This window comes from Aethina tumida, chromosome 6 (assembly GCF_024364675.1).
Source record: "Aethina tumida isolate Nest 87 chromosome 6, icAetTumi1.1, whole genome shotgun sequence".
In the NCBI taxonomy this organism is placed as follows: Eukaryota; Metazoa; Arthropoda; class Insecta; order Coleoptera; family Nitidulidae; genus Aethina; species Aethina tumida.
The window spans coordinates 17,227,476-17,249,784 of record NC_065440.1 but is presented as its reverse complement, the minus strand read 5'-3'; the positions used below and the strand labels follow the sequence as shown (position 1 = coordinate 17,249,784).

General features: G+C 35.1%; 6 protein-coding genes across 6 annotated transcripts; 2 read left to right on the top strand and 4 right to left on the bottom strand.

The window, feature by feature from the left end:
- Positions 1–1,792: 1,792 nt before the first annotated feature.
- LOC109604243 (TLR4 interactor with leucine rich repeats) lies at positions 1,793–4,011 on the bottom strand. Its single transcript, XM_049968457.1, has 7 exons — positions 3,890–4,011; positions 3,235–3,631; positions 2,983–3,180; positions 2,530–2,922; positions 2,290–2,474; positions 2,107–2,240; positions 1,793–2,050 (listed from the first exon to the last, which is right to left on the bottom strand). The coding sequence occupies exons 2-7, from the start codon at positions 3,628–3,630 to the stop codon at positions 1,914–1,916; spliced, it is 1,443 nt and encodes a 480-aa protein (XP_049824414.1). The 5' UTR covers position 3,631; positions 3,890–4,011; the 3' UTR covers positions 1,793–1,913.
- Positions 4,012–6,561: 2,550 nt separating this feature from the next.
- Positions 6,562–7,637, bottom strand: LOC109604250 (farnesol dehydrogenase). The gene is made up of 4 exons (XM_020020780.2): positions 7,188–7,637; positions 6,935–7,143; positions 6,726–6,884; positions 6,562–6,672 (listed from the first exon to the last, which is right to left on the bottom strand). The coding sequence occupies exons 1-4, from the start codon at positions 7,552–7,554 to the stop codon at positions 6,631–6,633; spliced, it is 777 nt and encodes a 258-aa protein (XP_019876339.1). The 5' UTR covers positions 7,555–7,637; the 3' UTR covers positions 6,562–6,630.
- A 225-nt stretch (positions 7,638–7,862) lies between these two features.
- LOC109604259 (farnesol dehydrogenase-like) lies at positions 7,863–9,094 on the top strand. The gene is made up of 5 exons (XM_049968651.1): positions 7,863–8,019; positions 8,238–8,490; positions 8,544–8,752; positions 8,805–8,963; positions 9,022–9,094. Exons 1-5 carry the CDS (start codon positions 7,924–7,926, stop codon positions 9,061–9,063), a joined length of 759 nt encoding a protein of 252 aa, XP_049824608.1. The 5' UTR covers positions 7,863–7,923; the 3' UTR covers positions 9,064–9,094.
- Positions 9,095–9,098: 4 nt separating this feature from the next.
- LOC109604251 (farnesol dehydrogenase) lies at positions 9,099–10,706 on the bottom strand. Its single transcript, XM_020020781.2, has 5 exons — positions 10,548–10,706; positions 9,741–9,993; positions 9,479–9,687; positions 9,267–9,428; positions 9,099–9,204 (listed from the first exon to the last, which is right to left on the bottom strand). The coding sequence occupies exons 1-5, from the start codon at positions 10,653–10,655 to the stop codon at positions 9,163–9,165; spliced, it is 774 nt and encodes a 257-aa protein (XP_019876340.1). The 5' UTR covers positions 10,656–10,706; the 3' UTR covers positions 9,099–9,162.
- A 578-nt stretch (positions 10,707–11,284) lies between these two features.
- Positions 11,285–12,379, bottom strand: LOC109604256 (farnesol dehydrogenase). Its single transcript, XM_020020786.2, has 5 exons — positions 12,191–12,379; positions 11,883–12,135; positions 11,625–11,833; positions 11,422–11,568; positions 11,285–11,367 (listed from the first exon to the last, which is right to left on the bottom strand). Exons 1-5 carry the CDS (start codon positions 12,284–12,286, stop codon positions 11,326–11,328), a joined length of 747 nt encoding a protein of 248 aa, XP_019876345.2. The 5' UTR covers positions 12,287–12,379; the 3' UTR covers positions 11,285–11,325.
- A 1,085-nt stretch (positions 12,380–13,464) lies between these two features.
- LOC109604255 (platelet-activating factor acetylhydrolase IB subunit beta homolog) lies at positions 13,465–21,422 on the top strand. Its single transcript, XM_049968880.1, has 4 exons — positions 13,465–13,734; positions 18,690–18,838; positions 18,893–19,076; positions 20,861–21,422. The coding sequence occupies exons 1-4, from the start codon at positions 13,666–13,668 to the stop codon at positions 21,131–21,133; spliced, it is 675 nt and encodes a 224-aa protein (XP_049824837.1). The 5' UTR covers positions 13,465–13,665; the 3' UTR covers positions 21,134–21,422.
- The last annotated feature ends 887 nt before the right edge of the window (positions 21,423–22,309 follow it).

The following is a 22,309-nucleotide window of genomic DNA, read 5'->3' as shown; positions in this document are numbered from 1 at the left end:
GAAATAAATCTCTTAAATTTATGAAGATAGAACATAAAAATGTTAAGATGAAGATTGTCCAATGTTTATAGGCAAGATTAAGAAAGTATTTTTTAAAAGAAACATAAGTAAAAGGCTACTTTAAAAAGTTTCTCACACTATGAAATATTTCCTTGCCGTTCCCACCGTTTAATCAAATTTACTGTTATTTCAGACAACACCGGTCCATCAATAGAGCCTAACCAGTTCATCATGACAACCTATGACAAGTTTAATTGACCGCCCCACGCATGTAAAGGCAGCAACAATATCAATCGTGCACCATATAAACGTAATTACACGGCCGGTCTAATGAAATTTTTCGCCGGAATGGCCTTATAATTAAGCAATAAGTTCCCCGGCATTATTGAATCGGGACGCGGTAATAGAGCGAGGTCCCCGCGCCGTCCAAATATTATCCTTCGGATTACTCACATGACGGGAGGCTTAATCGGCTACGCACGCCTTCTAATTGGGGATTGTAAAATCAAGCGACCCTTGACGGATAGGCACACGCACACGTCGCCAATTGTTCGAGTATCAGGTTACCACGGTTACACTTCTGCGGGGGACCGTGATTTTATTACCGGCTTTGGGGCGCACAGGATGGGATTTGAGGTGTTTCGTGAAGGGCACTTCAGATAAATATGTTTGGCTTGGCACCCGGCAATCTGATTGCCACACGTTGGAATCGTTGAGTGTTTATCAGTTTCTTGGAATACTGAACTAATGAATTTAAGGAATACGATGGAGATGATGTGGGAGGCAAGGGAGTAGTTAATGGATTTGGATAAGTTGAAACATCTACAGAAGGTGAAGATGTAGGAAGCTGTGAAGCTGGATTTTCAGAAATCTAACCAGAAGACAATAATGATGAAAGTTCAAGTGTAATTATATAGTGTCTATGAAAATATGTTCAAATATTGGACTAATGAATTTAAAGAATGTAATGGAGATGATGTAGGAGGCAAGGGAGGAGTTAATAGATTTGGATAAGTTGAAACATCTATAGAAGGTGAAAATGTAGGAAGCTGTGAAGCTGGATTTTGAGAAATCTAACCAGAAGACAATAATGATGGAAGTACAAGTGTAATTATGTAGTGTCTATGAAAATATGTTCAAATACTGGACTAATGAATTTAAGGAATGTAATGGAGATGATGTAGGAGGCAAGGGAGAAGTTAATTGATTTGGAGAAGTTGAAACATCTACAGAAGGTGGAGACGAAGGAAGTGGTGAAGTCAGATTTTGATAAAATATCCAAATTTGATGAAATTCCAAAAGTAATTATTAAAGTAATCCAAGTGTAAAGCGTAAAGTCAACAAATAGAGGCTCAATTGTTAATATGTGTTTAATCCCTTTGTCAACAATTCACCCTTGCTGAGAATAATCCCTTTAGTCCACGGCACAACAAAGATTTCAGGTGCACAACACGGACCCTATTTAAACCTTAATCCGAGACATTTCCGATTATTGATCACCATCTGTTTGATAAAGATAAAAGACGTAACCACCCTCATGGCAACGATACCAAAATATGCGACACAAAAAATATGCTGCGGAACAAAGTGCTTGAGACTATTCATCTGCGACATCAAAAAGTTATATAATCAAATTATGTTTCTTTATTTACCAGCTCCCCCAAGCTCTAATAATACTTTTATCGTCCAAACAAATCTAATAAAATCATCACTTACTGCCACTGATGTCCCCTACCGACAACATCACAGGGTTGTATTCACTTCATAAATTGTTTGTTTCAGGTTCACGTCATCGAGAATATGTTTTGTTTAATATTAGGTTTATTTTACAACTACATATATAAAATAATAAAAATCACAATCTAATAATTACAACATCAAAATACAACCTAGGCACTAATTATAAAAATAAATTAAAACATGTTATCGTCGGTGGTTCTGTTGTAGAACTGGCGGGAGTAGGCTGCCGGTGATGATGAGAACAGACCAAACCAGTTCCTTTGATAAGCATACATCAGGAATAAAACCAAAGGAATGGTGATAAGTATTCCTAAAAAAAAACACAACGATTGATTCATCCAAGATGTTTGTGAATGCAATCAGTACCTGCCAGAAGTCCAATCAAAATGGTGCCATCGTTTTCAGGTCTTGCTCCGTACACATCAAGGCACCTAAGCTGATAATGTTTTTCCCTTAAGGCATGCATGTATATGCCGTCCATTTCTATGGGTGACCCGCACCTACAATCTCAGAATTTAGTACCACCTCTATAAATTACTTATGGCTTACTTTAATTCCTTGGATTTTTCAATGCCTTCTATTGTGGCATAAGTGGGTAGCAAGTTGTCGATGATCCACTGGTTGGTGCAGTCGCAGCTCCATTTGTTGCCCCCCAAGTCCAGGCCAACGAGTCGATCCCAGGAGGCTATCAGTTCCCTGGCCACCGACTCCAACTTGTTGTTTTGAATGTAAAACTGCAAACCGACGTTTCGAGGAGATTGAACCCTCAACAACTCGTATGTTAGTTACCTTTTTTATTGGCGGATAAATGGCCCCACCCTCCTCTTGTTTTTCGGCAAAGGCGTAATCATCGATTTGTCGCAGATTCACGTTGTCGTTCAGGTACAGCTCCTCCAAACTTTCCAAACCGCTGAAGGCGCCAGCGGAAATGTTCACTAAGGGGGTGATGTGGCACATGTACAGGACCTTCAAGTTGGGCACCTTGGGGAAGCCAGTTTTGTTGTCCAAAGTGATCAGTTGGGTGTCGTTGAGGTAGAGGGTGTGCAGGTTTTCGGCGTACTTGAGGTCTTGCGGTATCGCACTGATGGGATTGCCCGACAGGTCCAAGACTTCGAGGTTGGCGTGCGTGTGGAGGAAATGGTCGGGCAACGTTTTGATTCTGGTCGTTGACAGGTACAGTTCCTGAAAATTACACAATGTAATCATCTTGTCTAGAAATTCTAATTCAAAGTCGAGACTTACTCTTAAATTGGATAGTTCGGCGAAAGCCTGCTGGGCTTCCAACGTGATGGTCGTCAAAGGATTGACGCTCAAATCTAAGACTTCCAAATTGGTGATGTGTTTGAAGAGATGGGGCTCGATTTCGAATATTTGATTGTGATCAAGCTTCAAGACCCTCAAAGATTTGAGAGGCAGGTACTCGCCTTCACTGGTGTTGCCCTAAAACGACGTTTCAACATTAGAGGCACGAACGGACGTGACAACAAGTCGTACCCTGAAGACTTCGGGTGATATAGCAATCAACCTGTTTCTGCTGAGGCTCAGCTCCCTCATCGATTGCAAGTTGATGAAGACACCGTTAGCAATCGACGAAATTGCACCTTCAGATATTTCGAGCGACACCAAATTGGATTGGGGGAAGGGTGAGTCGAGTGTCATCATTTCGATGCGGTGGATGGTCAGGTGACGGTACGGGTACGGTTTGCGTTCGACGTCGAACCATGAGTTGTCGTCGAAGATGTGTTGTATCGATACGTCGCCATCTTTGCACACCACCGTTAGGTCTTCTTTGTTTGTGCAGTTGCAGAAGTCGCATAGAAATGCGTTAAAATGTTCCTGGAGGGATTCGTGGAGGACGCTAAGAAGGAAGAGAAACAGGACAAGCTTCATTCTAGAAACGGAAGAAAGTATTATTATTATTATTCGTAATTTATAAAACAAAAAATATGAATGTTTGGAAGCTTAATTGAGGTTAAGCAAAGTGTCACCATTTTTACACCATTAACTGTGATGAATGAGACCAAAATCCAAAATATGGCCTACACCACGACATCTACTGTGTCATATTCATGCAAATCACATGATCATCTTTGTTTTTGATCATATGTCACTTTCACACCTGATAAATTAAAGTGAGAAGTTTACTTACACGATTATTAAGAAGTTCAAACTATCCAAGTATAAAAAGAAGTCACTTTTTAACACACATGTTCAACAGAAGTAGGCTAAAATGAAATGATCTTCTGTGTATCTAATCTACAAGTAAATATTACTCATATCTGATAAGATTGCATGTGTAATGTTTATTTAGAAAGCGGCATTTGTTTATTGCGCCCAATTTACTGTTTAAAGGTGCAACTAGTCTATCAAATGGTTCAATATTAATAAGTACATAAATAAATAAAAATGTCGCCACTCAAGACTTTGTAATTTTTTGCTGGCCAAAAATGACAATGCGTTTAATAAATATATTTGCTGTTTGTAATTAGATAAGATTAGGAAAATTGTTTTAGACTATGTGGATTCATAGAAATGATGATCAAAGGAATTTATAGATTAAATTCAATAACAAAATGGCAAGTTTATAAAAAGTAGAGTAGAGTTTGAGTAATTAGCAATTTTCTCTTCAAATTTGTGCATTTGCTTTAGTAAATATTGACTTTCAATTGAAGAAACAGTATCAGAATATTTAAGTTTTTCAAATTTAAATTAGGGAAATTGTCAATTAACTTTCTGAACAAGATTCTTTTGTTTTGTTATGACTAATCCTGAAATATATTGGCAAACCTTCTGTCCCAGCAGAAAAAATAGTGTCAAATGAATCTAGAGGCTTAACTTCTTCATATTTTTAATTGTTAAACAGCAGCTTTCTAATAAAACTTAAATTCTGTGTAAGAAGTTGAAGAAAACTGTCAATTAATTCATTGGAACAAATTACTTTTGTTTTGTTATGACCAATCTTGACACAATTTCTGACCCAACAGAAGATATAGTGTCAAATGAATCTAGAGGCTTAACTTCTTCACATTTTTAATTGTTAAACATGCAGCTTTCTAATAAAACTTAAATTCTATGTAAGAAGTTGAAAAAAACTGTCAATTAACTCATTGGAACAAGATACTTTTGTTTTGTTATGACCAATCTTGAAATGTATTGACACAACTTCTGACCCAGCAGAAGAAATAGTGTCAAATGAATCTAGAGGCTTAACTTCTTCATATTTTTAATTGTTAAAGCTTTCTAATAAAACTTGAATTCTATGTAAGAAGTTGAATAAAATTGTCAATTAACTCATTGGAACAAGATACTTTTGTTTTGTTATGATCAATCCTGAAATATATTGACAAAACTTCTGACCCAGCAGAAGAAATAGTGTCAAATGAATCTAGAGGTTTAACTTCTTCACATTTTTAATTATTAAACATGCAGCTTTCTAATAAAACTTAAATTCTATGTAAAAAGTTGAAGAAAACTGTCAATTAACTCATTGGAACAAGGTACTTTTGTTTTGTTATGCTACTCCTGAAATATATTGGCAAAACTTCTGACCCAACAGAAGATATAGTGTCAAATGAGTCTAGAGGCCTAATTTCTTTATATTTTTAATTATTAAACAACAGCTTTCTAATAAAACTTAAACTCTATATAAGAAGTTGAAGAAAACTGTCAATTAACTCATTGGAACACGGTACTTTTGTTTTGTTATGCTCATCCTGAAATATATTGGCAAAACTTTTGACCCAACACAAGATATAGTGTCAAATGAATCTAGAAGCCTAATTTCTTCATATTTTTAATTATTAAACAGCAGCTTTCTAATAAAACTTAAATTCTATGTAAGAAGTTGAAGAAAACTGTCAATTATTTCATTGGAACAAATTACTTTTGTTTTATTATGACCAATCTTGACACAACTTCTGACCCAACAGAAGATATAGTGTCAAATGAATCTAGAGGCTTAACTTCTTCACATTTTTAATTGTTAAACATGTAGCTTTCTAATAAAACTTAAATTCTATGTAAGAAGTTGAAGACAATTGTCAATTAACTCATTGGAACGAGATACTTTTGTTTTGTTATGACCAATACTGAAATATATTGGCAAAACTTCTGACCCAACTGAAGAAATAGTATCAAATGAACCTAGAGTCTTAACTTCTGCACAACTTATTTATATCTTTGATATGGCCAATCCCGGAATGTGAGGATCTTATTTTTAATAGAAGTTTTCTAATTTAACATAAATTCTAGTTAATTGGTTGAGAAAAATTATCGACTTCTGCTTTCAAATTAGTATCTTTGTTTGGACCTTGGACAATTGAAGAAACATATCAGATAAATCCACCAAACTCCTTCACATCTTGAAACTCAATACGTGTAAATAATTGGATAACATATAAAACAAAATAACGATCATTAAAACCGTTCCCGTATGCATTTTGCTGCGATCCACTCGATTAACGAATGTAACATGATAACGCCAAAATAAATTGAACGCCGCCGCCGTATCTAAATCAGTTGTTAATAAGGCCCGTTCGAGTGGGCCCCGGGATGGGGGAGAAAGATATAAAGAGCCGGGACGACATCCTGACAGGCCGTAATTCATGAAAAGATGTCAGTTCACTCGAGTGGAGGGCTTCCGCCACAACCACCGACCTTCTCCTCGTCGCGCTGGCATCAAGGGTGCTCGTGTCAAAGAACGCAAAACAAAAGATAAAGGTGATAATACTACAAACGCAAGCGGTTGCCCCGTAATGAGGGTCGTCCCTCTTGCTTCTTTCTTAAACCGTTTCCATTAATATGTGTTTTCGGTCGTTCAAATACAGTGTCATTCATTTTATTGGTATCGTTTACTTTAGTACAAGCACTTGACTGAAACTTTGTCACGGTTCAAAATTGTTCGTTTACGGGTTTGATGATGAGTTCGTGCACCTGAAAATGAAACTTGAGTTGATTTGCTAACGAAAAGGGTGGCTGGGTCATACTTGGACATGGGGAGGGGTGGATAGAACATAGAGGACTGACTCAGCGACGTCTTCAGTCTTGAGCAAAGGCATGGACTTCAAGGCATCGAGGATTTTTGAGTCCAGTTTGCCACTTTTCATCTGTATTACTTCAGTCTCAACTGCACCTGGGCTAATACTCTGAAAACAAGGTTTCATCCCAAATAATCAGTGACATGAGTAGTTCTTACGGTAACTTTGATCTTAGTTTTGTAAGCGTTAAGTTCCTGACGAAGAGTCTCAGTCAAGGCGGTGACGGCATATTTGGAGGCAGCGTAAACATTAATGTTGGGATAATTGGGAACCTTGTGGCCAGCCACGCTGTTAATGTGGATTATGTGTCCATCCACTTTGTTCTCTCTCATACTCCTCACCGCCTCCCTTGTAGCAACACAAAGACCTGAACGAAACCTTTAGTTTGACCCCCCCTCCAGCAATACAAACCTAACACGTTCGTGTCGAACACTTTCCTCCACTTCTCCGTGTTGCCTTCGATTAAATTGGTGATCTGAATGACGCCTGCGTTGTTGATGAGTATGTGTATCGTCCCCAAATTCTCTTTGATCCACTTGAACGCCCGCAAAAGTTCCTCCTCCTGCGTCACGTCCGCCTTGTAAACGTACAACTTCCCTCTGGCACCCTCCTTGATCAGCTTCTTGGACAGCTCCTTGACCGTCTCGTGACGTCGGTCCAAACCTACCACCTGCAAACCTTCGTGGACCAGTTTCTGGGAGATGGCGGCACCGATTCCGGCACTGGCGCCCGTCACCACCGCCACCTTGCCCCTCCATCTGTCCATTGAGAGCACCATTTTGGTTTTTTGGGGTTTTGCGGTTCTTCCACTGGAAATTTTTCAATCGATGACACAAGGGTGTGACGTGAAATTATTAAATCAATGGAATGTTTTGACGTTTGGTAAACAACAGGGTGATGCTCTGGCGAAACGGAAATGATAAAAAAGCCGCGAATTGTTTCGAGACGTAAACAACTTTTTTAATGAAAGGTTTGTTGCGGGAGCATCGCCTCAGATAAAATGAATAACATATTTGTATTCGGAGAATTTGTTTTTGCCAGATTAATCTTTTGACCTTGAAAAAAACCTTTCGAAAACGCCTTTTATTTATCAGACTGCAGCAGCATTTCATGCCATTGTGCAGTTGACCGTCTGACCGTGAAGACGATGGATCGTTGGGTCGACAAAGTTGCCATTGTGACCGGTGCCAGTTCTGGTATTGGGGCAGACATAGCCAAGGCGTTGGTCAAGAAAGGGTTAAAGGTAACTAGATTTTATACTATGCAAGTCATTGAATTTTACAATGTTTTCCTAGTAGTAAACTAATTTCCTTCACACCGATTAATTGTTGTGGTTTAATTATCAGTTCAAGGTTGATAACGACAACCAACCTGATTTATGCAAATAATTTGTTTACATATTAATTATAACACAAGTGATTGACTCCACCTCAAGAAACACTCTTTAACTCATCCCCTCAGGTTGTGGGTTTGGCCAGGAGGAAAGAAAGAATCGACGAGCTGGCCCAGCAATTGAAGGGGGAGCCGGGCAAGCTGTACCCTTTTAAGTGCGACTTGAGGAACGAAAAAGAGATCCTCGACGCCTTCAAATGGACGACCGAAAACCTAGGTCCGGTCCACGTCCTCATCAACAACGCCGGATTGTTCCAGAAGACCAACCTCATCGACGGGGACACGGAGAAGTGGAAGAAAATCTTCGACGTCAACGTCATGGGTACAAAACTAAAACGTCGTAAGTCCTTTGATGGTCACGCGAGCGTGTTTCAGCTTTGAACATCGCCACTCGCGAAGCTGTCAGGATAATGAGGGCCAACGACATTGCCGGTCACATAATCCACATTAACAGTCTGGGAGGTCATCGTGTCATTTACTTTCCGGACCTGAACGTGTACAGTGCCTCCAAATTTGCCGTTACAGCCCTCACCGAGACCTTGAGGAGGGAGTTGCAGGCTAACAAACTTAAAATTAAGGTTACGGTAAGTTGGCCAGACAACACCGGTCGATGTGGTGGCTTATTTTTGTTGTTAGAGCGTCAGCCCGGGTGCTGTGGCCACTGAGCTGACCGACAACGCGGAGTTCAAGTTTACCGACGATGTTGCCAAGCAGTTTGCTTCCTTGAAGCTTTTGGAGTCGGAAGATGTGACACAAGCTGTTGTTTATGCCTTGTCTACCAAGCCACATGTGCAGGTCGGTTTTTTGTAGGTGTTGGTTTGGTTTGGTTGTAATTGTTGTTGGATTTTTGAAGGTACATGAGGTTACACTGCTGCCAATGGATGAACCCTTTTAAATGTCCACAGGACTTTGAATTTCAATAAAAACATATTGCAAGAACTGAGTTTTATTTATTTTAGAATTTTGGTAACATATCACATATAATACATAAGCTTCAGAATGTTTCCCCAACAGGTTGAATGGTCAACTCTGGGATCTGTAAAATAAATAACTTAATAAGTTAATAATCAGGACAAAAGTATTGATCAAAGTACTGACCTGTACTTTAGGATTGGTTGACAAAACGTAGACGACCGCATCGGCAATGTCCTCAGCTTCGATCTGAGGTGTGATTTCCCTCTGCTTCTTCAGGACATCTTCCTCCATAACAAAGTTGTTGGTTTCCAGAATTTCCGAGGTGACAGTTCCGGGACTGATGCTCTGCAACCGACCTTAATCAATTCCTGTGAGTGGTACTTGGAAAAACTTACGGTCATTTTGATTTTCAAATTGTGGGCGTTCAACTCTTTGGAGAAGGTCTGCGTTACGGCGGTGACGGCGTGCTTTGAGGCTGTGTACAGGTTTATTTGGGGGAAATAAATGTTTCGTTGACCTGCGATGCTGTTGATGTTGATTATGTGACCGGCGATGTCGTTTTGCCTCATTTGGGTCACAGCTTCCTTTGTGGCGATGCACAAGCCTGCACGAAACAACGTTAATTAAATGATGTTGTCGAGTTAAACTTGTTGGTACCCAGAACGTTGGTGTCCAGCAGCTTCTTCCACATCTTGGTGTCGCCGTCGATCATGTTGGTGGGTTGGATGATGCCGGCGTTGTTGACGAGGATTGAGACTGGTCCAACGTTGTCTTTGGTCCATTTGAAGGCGTTCAGGATGTCGTCTTCTGAAGTCATGTCGCATTTTACTGCGTACATTTTGCCTTTGGCTCCTGACAGTGAGTTGGCCAACTCCTGGACTCGTTCCACTCTTCTGGCTAAGCCGACGACCTGGAAGAGTGAATGTTTGGATCATATTAGGTTTTTGGAGCAAATGGTTCTCTTTAAATTTCTATTGTTACAATATCACATGCATTATTTATCTAGCATCAATTGTGTATGACTCATAATTGGCTAGGAGATATGTATAATGTATAATTAAAGCGATAACACGCGACACGACAGACAAAATATGTGCATACAATTTTAAATATGGTACCATTATCTACTCTAAGATAAAGTGACATAATAATAGTGTTTATAAGTTAAACAAAGGATTAAAATTGTGATAATTGTATGAAAAGTATATAAAATATTAAAAATAGAACAAATAAATGTTTCCATCAATCAATTTTGAACAAGAACTAAAAGTACCAAGTAATAATCCATCATAATTGTATTAAAACAAGTAAATTGATGACATTCAGGTCGTTCATTCGTTTCAATTCAGCACAATATCTGGCCAAACAAATAATAATAAACGTGTTTATTTATAGATCACGTGCAAATATTCAGTACCAAAATAACACAGGCACTAGACGATTAATAATTTAATCAGAACATACTTTCAAGCCTTCCTCCACTAATTTCTTAGCAATGCCAGCTCCAATGCCGGCACTTGCACCTGTTACTACTGCCACCTTGCCCTGCCATCTCTCCATAGATAGTACCATTTTGATGTTTACTGTTGAACGGCTGAAGCACAACTAACGAGAGATAAATATTGTGCCCACGCTGTGTGGTTCTCTTCTACAGACTTCTCAAGGTCAAATGTGTTTGTTGTATGTTTAGAAAATAGACAATTAGTACCACCATCTTCTTCTTCTTCTTATCTTATCTTATGTGGATGTAAATTTGTCAGGTTAACAGACAAAAAATGTTTTTTTTCAGAGGTACCAAAAATATTTCACTTTCACAACTTGATAATTCATGAATTTTTAAGTTTTTGGAGTTAACTCCTCAACTAGTACCAACAGACTTAATTGGGTTTCTATTATTTTATGTTGGGAACAGTTTCAATTTAATTGGACCGATGATGTAGACGGTAAGAAGTGAATGATCCAATAAACCTGAACCTTGCCGGCACAATGTAAAAGTCAATTAAAAACATCAAATAAAAATCAATAATCGCATAAAATAACATCCATTAATTCAATTTAAACAGCTCCGGCAAAACATAATTTTGTTAGTCAATTTGAATTGAATCAGTAAATTTGTTATATTATCCATGTAAAACCATGAATTACCGTGTAATTTTATTTCGATTTAATTCCACGAGTGGACGAAATTAAAAACCAAAAAGTAGACTGTTACAAATTTATTTGCTACTGTTAATTTGAAACGTTAAAATGTTTCGTTCAACGGTTTTATGATCAATTCGTGGACCTGCAACAAGTTTAAATTAACCGAAGTGGTAGAAATAAATAAATGGACGTTTACTTGGACTGTTGGAGGGGTGCCAACAACATAAATGACGGCATCGGCCACATCGTTGGGATCTAATGCAGTCGAACTCCTGTACAAGTCCCGGACGACCCCCGTTTGGCTTGTGACCATATCCGTCTGCACGACTCCCGGGCTAACATCCTTTGGGGGAGACATGAACGAATAAATTATTAATTAAATTAACCGACCTAGCTTACACTTATTTTGATTTTGGAGTTCATCGAAGTCAGCTCGACTCTGAGGGCTTCCGTCAACGCGGTTATGCCCCATTTGGTGGCGGTGTACATGGCGAAAAATGGGCTTCCGGGTATTTTATGGCCCAGGATGCTGTTGATGTGGACGATGTGGCCGTCGATTTTGTGTTGTTTCATCTGTTGGCACGCCTCTCTGGTGCCGATGCAAAGACCTGGAGATGAAAACTTTAGTTTTAAGGTGAAATGATGGAGGGTGGTTACTCATTAAGTTGACGTCGATCATTTCCTTCCAATATTTGGTGGCGCCGTTGGTCAGGCCAGCTTGGATGCAAACGCCGGCGTTGTTGATAAGAATGGAGACAGGACCAACGTTGTCCTTGGACCATTCGAAAGCTTTCAGTATGTCTTCCTCTTTGCTTAAATCGACTTTTATTCCGTAGATTTTGCCTCCTTTGTTGGACAACTTTTTGTTGAGGGCGTCCACCATTTCCTTTCTTCTTGCCAGTCCCACAACCTAAATGATTTGTGATTTGTATACTATCACAAAGGGTAATTAAAGTAACAATTACCTTCATTCCATGATCTGCCAGTTTTACAGCTACTATAGCCCCAATTCCTGCACTAGCACCAGTGACAATAGCAGTCTTACCTGCCCACCTCTCCATTTTGCTATAACTATCAGGTTTTTGTTCTGTTTCTATTTTATACGTATCTGATGTTAAAATAAATTGGATAATTACATGAAGGTGGACAGTTTGAAACAAACTTTGTTGGTATGATTGCAGGTTGTAAGTAAGTTAACACATTGTAAATTATGCCTGTCACACGAATTGTTTACTATTTAATTTAATTTGTACTTTATGACATGTTTAATGGAGTTGTTATTTATGATGTGTTTTAATGTTTTACTGCATTTTAATGACTATTTTTGTATGGTCAGTCATTAATTATCAAGACATATACTAATAGAATAATAGGGGTTGTTATTTATGATGTGCTTTAATATTTTTCTGCATTTTAAAGTCTATTTTTTTTTGAAGTGACCCATTAATTATCAAAAATTAAACTAATACAATAATAGGAGTTGTGTTTTAATGTTTTTTATATATTTTAAAGTCTATTTTTTGTGATGACCCATTAATTATCAAAAATTAAAGTAATACAATAATAGAAGTTGTTATTTAAGTTATGTTCTAATGTTTTTTTGTATTTTAAAGTCTATATTTTGTGGCGACCTATTAATTATTAAAATATAAACAAGAATAATAATAGGAGTTGATATTTAAGTTGTGTTTTAATGTCTTTCTGCATTTTAGAGTCTACTTTTTTCTTTGGTGACCCATTAATTATAAAAAATTAAAGTAATACAATAATAGAAGTTGTTATTTAAGTTGTGTTTTAACGTTTTTCTGTATTTTAAAGTATAATAAACTAATAAAACTTCTTGGATAATTTTATTATTATTTTAATAAAATAGTTGTTTAAACTTTATCTAAGACAAATTAATATTGATTTTAAATTATTGTTTACTATTGTATGTACTAAGTAGATATTTAATATTTAATTATAGATACCATAATATTTTGTCTTGATTGTTAAATTATATTTGTTATATTCTTAAAATTATTACACATTATCAACGTATAAGTTATTTTTGATTAAACTATTAAATTAATAACAAATTAAACTAATTAATTATGAATAATAAAATCGATAGAGCTCAATTTGAAACAGAAAACTTCCCATTTCAAATCCGGTGTTTGTCTACCGCCCACCAGATTGCGCCACCGCATCAATATTCCTGCGGTAAATCAGCGCGTGCAAAAACCGCGGACGCCGTCCCGCAACGGCCGAATGGAGAGCGCACTCACACACACACACACAGACATCTTTCGATTCGAAACCGTGTAACGCAGGATTACGTTTCCGTTTGTCCGTCGGCGTGCTAGGTTATGAACGGTCGCTGATCCGTATTATTATTCCTGCTGGGTGTGTGGTGCGCGTAAGAAGGTTGTTTGGCAAGTACAGCACAAAGAGGAGCACCATGATGAATCCCTGCGTCATACCCGAACCGAAGGAAGACGACGTTGGTGATGGAAGGTGGATGAGTATGGTGAGTTTTGGTGGTTTTTTGGATTTCGGTCGTTTGGGTTGGTTGTTTCGTTGCTGTTGATGGAGTAATTGTCTTTGGAAGTTGGTGGTGATGGTTGGAGAAGGTGGTTTTTTGGAAGAGTGGTTGGGAAATTGATTAAAGAAGAAGATTTGTGAGAATGGAGCTTTTTATGAGCAAACCTTGATCAGAATCAGAAAGTTTTGGCTTCAGGCTATGTCTAATTAAATTTTTGAACAAACAATTAATGTCATAATTAGTGTTTGGTGCTTAGCAACATAGTTGAAATGAATCTTGTACCATTGTTGTTATCTGGTAGTGCAAATAGAAGAACTTATTTGGCTATATTAAATTGACTCGTTGTAAACAAGATAAATTTGATAATAATAATAATAATATCACAGTAACAATTTGTTCACCAATATCTTGTTGGTCATGTCATTCTCCATGAATGGTTTAGTTTGATGATTCATTAATTCAAAGTACACAATTAAGATATGCTAACGTTCACATTATGGATAAAGAGCTAGAAAAGTACCACCAGTAAAATGCCAAATCAAGATAATTGCTCAAGACGTTTCCAAGAAGATGACTAAGGTAACATTATTTATGAACGGGTACGATCACAAAGGTTAATCAAAACTAGTTAAGGAATGAACGTGGCCATAACAATCAAAGCCAATAAATTGCCAGCAATAAGGTGCGACCTAAATTCGTCGTTGGTGACCCAGACTGAAACTCAAAAAACTCCACGTTGCACCACACAATGCATAGTGGGTAAGGCCTTTGAAAGCCAGATGACAGGATGCGGCATAAAAGAAGTGGGCTCGCCAAGGAAGTACCAATAAAAACATTAAAGCGTCCGACCATTAAACTATTAACTTGCCAGAAGCTGCCACTCAGCACAGATATGCACTCGTAACGTTGTTTTGATCCTGTCACGTATCATAAGCTGGGATTTCGCAATGATGTATTGCCTTGCATGCAAACTAGAAACTGGAGATAATTGACACAGGTGTGGCCCAGGCTAAATATTAATTGTCGGTGGTCGGAGAGAAATTTAACGCACATATACTGGAGACACTTGGGCAATTTCGTTGAGGGGTGGAATTAATCGAGGAAATTGGTGTTTGCCTTTGTCGGCCTTGTTTGCTGCACAAACATGTCCTTCGTCCTCTAAAACTTGCACACGTTTGATACGTTTAATGATCAGTGCCCGGTGATTGAGATCTGTCATAAGCCATCAATAAACGGGGATTAGACAATCAATAAGATTATCAGACGCATTCCACACAACGTTTTTACTTTATTATTGTTTTAACATTCTTAAAATAATAACTTCAAACAAGCGATAAATTCAAGTTCAGTGTTTATTCACCACTGAAACTTGGCACTGGTTCAAACATTACTTGGGTTAGCTGGAGTTGTAATTGTTCATTTTTTCCTTGTTTTAATTAAAGGGGAAAACGTTGGTACGGTTTTGGTTTTTAATAATGGGCTATAATGTTTGGGTTACACGATTAAATTTTGAAGGTAACATTGTTTGTCGTGTTTTTTTTTTAAACACGCTAATAAATAATTGGATTTTAAGTGTCTAATTCCTGTTTATTATCCACAGTTAATCCATGTCTCACATGATTATTTAAAATTAGATTGGCTTTGATAATCATTTATATAAATGAGGTAAAAATAATTTGACGTGGTGTTTTATAAAAACAGGTATAATAAATAAGTTGGTTGGATTAACTGAATGTAAACTTTGCAGTTTGTACCAGGATTTCTACGTATTTATTTAATTTTGAGATATTTGGCATTATCTATACGTATTAGATATGTTTGGTTAGAGAAATGTGGTTAATTTTTTACAGATTTTATGTTAAACTGAGAGAAATAAATTATATACATTGTTGAGCCTGTGTCTACTGATTAATTTAATTAATATAATATAACATATAATTAATAAAACCTAATTTTAACAGTTATTATGATTCATAATTATAAAGTTCCAAACTTCTTAGAAGCAACAAGTAATACCATAAATTAAATTCCAGTTAGATTCAACAAGTTTTAATTTAACTTTGGTTAAAAGTCTAAAAAATTGAACCAAAAAACGATGAGATAAATGATTTATTTTAGGAAATCCCGTTAAACTAAAAATAAATTTTAAAATTGTTAAGGTTTATATAAACAATTATTTAAAATTAATATAGTTTATATTTTAATAATTAATTTATAAACATGAAGAAAGTTTAAACGAGTCTTATATAATCGTTTATAGGTTATCAAATTAATAATATATAATAATTAATTTTATCTAACTAAACATAAAATAAACTAATTTACAATTTGTTTCTTTAAACTTAATATAATAATTTATGTAATATTTTAATTATTTTATATTTTTAAACTTTACTATAATTTGAAATTATACTAATATTAATTTTTTATTGTATATTTTATTGAAATAATAATAATAATTATTATTCTTTTAATTAGATACTTTTACAATTTGATTTAGTTAATAAAGTTATATTTAATCGTTAAAATTAACTTAATAAATTAATAATATTTATAATATACAGGGTGATTCACTCCTATTAATTAGAAGTTTATAGAGAACGGAAAAAGGTATTAATTTGAAATTTTTATAGCACTTATAATTTGACTTGAACCACTTTTCTAATTTATTTTGAACAAAATTTCATTTCCGGTTTCGCCGGAAGTAACATCAACTTTGTTATTTTCAATGAAACGCCCTGTAATTTTTTAGATTTTTATATACTACATGTAATTTGAAAATCTAAAAATATACAGGATGTTCCATTGAAAATAACAAGATTATTGATGTTTTAAGATGCACAAAGTTAAATGTGAATAACGAACACTCTGTAAAAAAATTGAGAGTGTTAACGATATTTCCTTATAGAATGGTCGTTTGTTAACATATATGCTAAAAATGAACTTTCCAGCATCAAAATTGGCGGCTTTACAGACATTTTAGTTGGACCATCAATCTGTCAAAATTTTTGGAAAATTATTAATAACTCAAAAACTATTGGGTTTAGCTATAGGACATAGAATGCTATTTTATCTGGAATTATATATAGAATTTAAAAATTAAAAATATACAGAGTGTTCCATTGAAAATAACGAAGTTGACATTGCTTCCGGTGAAACCGGATGTGGCAAATTTCTTCGAAATAATTTAGAAATGTAGTTTAGGTCAAGTTATAATTGGTATAAAAATTTCAATTCAATACCTTTTTCCGTTCTCCATAAACTTCCACTGATACTTTATTAGACATCACTTAAAAATAAATCATAATTGAAATAAATTTATTTTAGTAATGTTTAAATAATAAAATGTATTTTATTTTAATAGCAACATTGCATTATTGTAAATTTACTACTTTTACCATATATTAATAACACATAATTAATAATAACCTTTATCTTATTCAAGTGCATTCAAATCTAAAATTGGACCGCAAATTAAGAAATTATTATTTTGAACATTTTAGTAAACATCACATCAAAGATAATTAAACGTACTAACGTTTCAAACAAAATTCATATCGATGAGTGAAACCGATTTCCTTAATTCCAAAATCCACTTAAAAGACCTTCCCACCACAAATAAATCTGGAATTGTTTCAAAACCTCGAAACTTATAAATATATTTATTATATACACGGGTCACCTATTTTATACAAATTATCGTCGTGACACGTTGCTTGTCACATTTTATTTAATTATTAAATTTTGAGCAACAAAACAACCATTTATTTTTATATGTAATGTTAACACGTGATAAAACAATCAAGGCGGTTTTGATTGTTATTGGTTGTGCAAGTTGTGTTGGGTTTTCATCGACGTGCGTGTTCAAAGATGCCGAAAATATTTTAATTTACAGGCCAAATTTAACTTATAAGTTAACGTGGTGTGAAATGGATGGTGACAGTTGTGTTGAAATCAGGAGTTATGTTTTCGTTGCAACTATCGACTGAACAGTTTTGTGGGTGCCTCACTTGTTGCCACATTAATCAGCTTAATGGTGGGTCCAGGAATATCTGGATTCTGTGGTGGTGGGTTAGACAGAACCCATTTAACGCTTTGAAGCTTCCTTTGGGTCTTTAATGGGATGTGTGGGTGGTTCTTCGTGAGTTTGGGCTATGGTCGGTGGTCAGTGGTGGCCTTCAGGCCACCATAGGGTCACCAAAGGTCTTCCTTGGGTTGAGTCTTAAGAGAACTGTGTAGTACCAGGTTTACCAGCTTTAACTCATTGTCTGGACCAACTACAGGATCAATAAAAGGCTCATTTTCATTGCCTGCAAGGCAACTGTCTTACTAAATTTATTTTGAATCCATTTGTCCAACTTTCTGATGAAATTCTTTGGAAGAAACATCTTCCTAATGATTGATCTGTCACAGTTTAATAGCTGGCCCACTTCTAAACATGTTTTGCCAGGATTTGGCACGAGGCATTGCTTAATTTCTTCCTTCAGGACGACCTTGACGTTGCTCATCTTCTTCAAACTCACTGCCAATGAAACGTGCAGCTTCTACAGCTTTAGCTTGCTTTTGAACTCATAAATCAAATACTTAAATACACCCACAAAATATTCTAGACACAAAAAAGTTAGAAGGAGCTTAACAAACCTTCCAAGTAATACATAAACCAAAAGCCTAAAATACTTTCTCCTGCACCCAATACATCAACAATTTGATGTGAAAACATAACGTGGCAAAACGCCGTTTAATCCAATTTACTCGGGAAAATAATGGGACGTTTAATTTTCCTAACTAACACACACACACACACAACACTTGTGTGTCATCTTTGAGAAATGGAGCGTCAAATTTCTACTGGCTGACGATCAAATTACAACGTAGTTACTGGCCAATTACTTGCAACACTGATAAGCCCTAATTTACTTAAACATTTATTTTTTTTGTAGCACCAACGATTTGTGCAGCAGGCCAGGACTAGCGAGTCGGAGGTTTTGTTTATCGGCGACTCGATAGTGCAACAATTGCAGTTCACGCCACTGTGGACCGACAAAATTAGTTCGTTGCATTGCATTAATTTTGGTATCGGCGGTGACAGGTACGCGTTTAGATTTTCTGCACGTGCGCCCCCATTTTTTTAACGTTTTTTTAGGGTGGAGAACGTGCTGTGGAGAATACAAAACGGCGAATTGAATTTCAACGTCAAGCTCAAGGCGGTGGTGGTGTTTGTGGGGACGAATAACACGGACTGCACGCCGCACGAAATATTCGAGGGTATATTAGAGATAATCAAGGAGATCAAAAGTCGGTTGGGGAAAGTGACCATAATACTGCCAGTAAGTCAGAATGTCATAAAGTTTATGTGCTTTTATCATTTGTTTATTCATTGACCTCTTTTATCGGTTCAAAAATGTTAAAAACGAATAAAAAAACCCATTTTTTTTATAAAGAATATATGGAACAATAGTAAATCAATTATTTGTAATTAAATTTCTTCGTCGAAATTTTTTCCAATAATTCAAATTACAAATTTCAAGTAACTGAGTTTGATCAGCAATTATTATTATTAGCAGGAGTTCGAAATAAATCAATTAAAATCTTTGTGTCAGATATTTTTTAATAAAAACCTTTTAAAAATACTAAAACAATAATAACTAATTAATAAGTCTGCAGTTTTTATTTATTTTTCAAAGAGCTTTTGTGCAGGTCTATTTATTTTACAATTAGTGTCAATAGTTTGATTTTTTGTCTATATTAAAGGATATCTAGAAGAAAATAAATATAAATAATTTTTTAATAATTTAATTTTATATACCATAATTTCTAGCAATAATTTTAATATTAAAACAAGTGTATAATCAATAACTTAAATTATTAGCAGGAATTTTGGTGTAGTGTTTCAGATATTCCTTAGATAAAAACGAGACATTTTGATAACTAATTAAATTTGTATCTTTAGTTTTTGTTGAACTTTCAGACAAGTTTTGCTTTTATTGCAGGAATATTTACTTGTTAATTAGTTTTCTTCATACTATCTGGTTAAATATCATTAAAAATTGAAATTTTATCTAAAAACTATCTGTAAGAATGGTAAATAATTTTACAGTTATTTAATTTTTGAGTCAAAAGTCCTGCCAGTAATTAAAATTACAAATTTAATTTAAACCAAAGGAGTAAACGAGTGTCATCAGTAACATTAATTATTGTCAGGATTGTGGTATAGAAAATTGAATTACAAAAGAATTATTTACTAATTGTAACAGACATTCTTTACTTAAAACGAGGCATTTAGGCAAACTTTCTAATTAAATTTGTATCTTTAGTTTCTGTTGAACTTCCAGACAGTTTTTGTGCTTTCGTCTGCTTTTCTTGCAGGAATATTTTTTGGTTAATTAGTTTCCTTCGTACCATCTGGTTAAATATTATCAAAAATTCTAATTTTATCTAAAAACTATCTGTAAGAATAGTAAATAATTTCATAGTCATTTAATTTTCGAGCCAAAATTTCTGCCAGTAATTAAAATTACAAATTTGATTTAAAACAAAGGAGTAAACGAGTGTCATCAGTAATATTAATGATTGTCAGGATTGTGGCATAGAAAATTGAATTACAAAAGTATTATTTATTAATTGTTACAGATACAACGAGGCATTTTGACTAGCTTTCTAATTAAATTTGTATTAGTTTTTGTTGAACTTCCAGACAGCGCCTGTGCTTTCGTCAACTTTCATTGCAGGAATATTTATTTGTTAATTAGTTCCCTGGGTACCATCTGGTTAAATATTATTAACAATCCTAATTTTTATGTTGCTTTTAATGTTGTTGTCCTCCATTGACGTAGAAATGATATTTCTATTTGTAATTACTAAAAAAACACAAGTCCTACGCCAATCCCCCATGCCAAATATAACATTGAACATGAGAAACTCATTATCTCTTCAAGGATACTTATTTAGACATAAAAAAATTGTTCTCACAAAATTAAAACAAATGCACAATCATAAAACATAATTAATTGCTAATTAAAAACGTATGCGATGCATAATTATTTAGTGTTGGACACTTAATTTTTGACGTCGTCTTCGTCGTTCCTATTTTAAAATTCCTGGTTTCCTCCAGACCCTCTTACCCAGGGGCCACTTCCCCAACCCGTACAGGGAGCGCAACGACCACGTGAACACGTTCCTGATCGACAAGTTCTGCAACGAGGCGAACGTCGACGAGGTGACCGAAAACGTGCACGTGGTGCCGATACACGAGAACATCGTCGGCAACGACCAGACCATCTCGCACTACATCATGCACGACTATTTGCACCTGACGAACGCGGGCTACAACAAAATCTTCACGCCGGTCTACGATAAACTGTGCGAGGTGCTGAAAGTCCAATAGTAGTAATTAATAATGATTAATTAATTAATAATGTGATTGTGAATTTTTGCCTTGTCTGTATTTTTCATATTTCGATGTTTTTCTTTCTTTTGATAAGTGTTTGAGGAACGGGGACCAACAGGTTTTGATTGGTTCGCTGTTTTATTTCAATTTTCGTGTCTTGAGGCGTTGTATATAATTTTGCCTGAGATGTATGTTTTGTATAGTATTTTCGAGGATCAAACGGTTCGATTTATTTATTACCTGAATAAAATATATTTTATATACAATAAAAATTTATAATTAACAAGTGGTTCTTCATTTTTTAATTTGCTAACGTTATATAACAATTAATAAAATCATTAATTTGTAGTTTTTATTAGACCTAAAATTACCCTTTAAAATAGTACACAAGTTGTTTTAAACAAAATGTAATTTTAACTGGGAAAATTTTGAAAACAACAAACAATGTAATTTTATTGTAGCTGTTGATTTAATTCTTTAATCAAATATTGACTTTTTAAATCTGGTTTCAGTAAATTTCTAACTGGATATCATAACATATAACTAATATCTTCATATTTATTTAATCAACATCCGTTATATTGCATTTTCTTTGAGATGGTTGATATATTTAGAAACTTTTTGGAACTATTAATAGACAAAGACATTTATTTTACGAGTCTGTTTTCATTTATAGTTATATGATTTTATAATTATTACATATAAAATTTTCATATCTATTTGAAATGATTTATGTTTGTCTTTTAAACATTCGTAATTTTTTTATACCAGTTGTGACACTTTAAATAATTAAATATTTGTATTGAATAACTGACAAAATTTTATTTATATATTTATAATTACAATAATTAATTGATCAAATAATAAAGTACAATAATAAAATAAATAAAGTCCGCTCCTTTAAAATTATAACTGGAATGTTACTAGAAACAATTTATAAATATTTTGTTATACATTTCATACAATAATTCTACTTAAAATAATAAATTAAATATTTTAATCTTCCCCCTACATGTCAGCGCCATCTATGAATTTTATTCAAACCTTGCGCCTCAACTCCAGAGAATCCCACACAAATACTAGCGACATCTACAAATCGTAACGCGAAACAAGCTCCTGCTGCGAAATTGTGCAGGAAATTTAATGTCTGCAACCAAGGTAGCGCTCTTCATG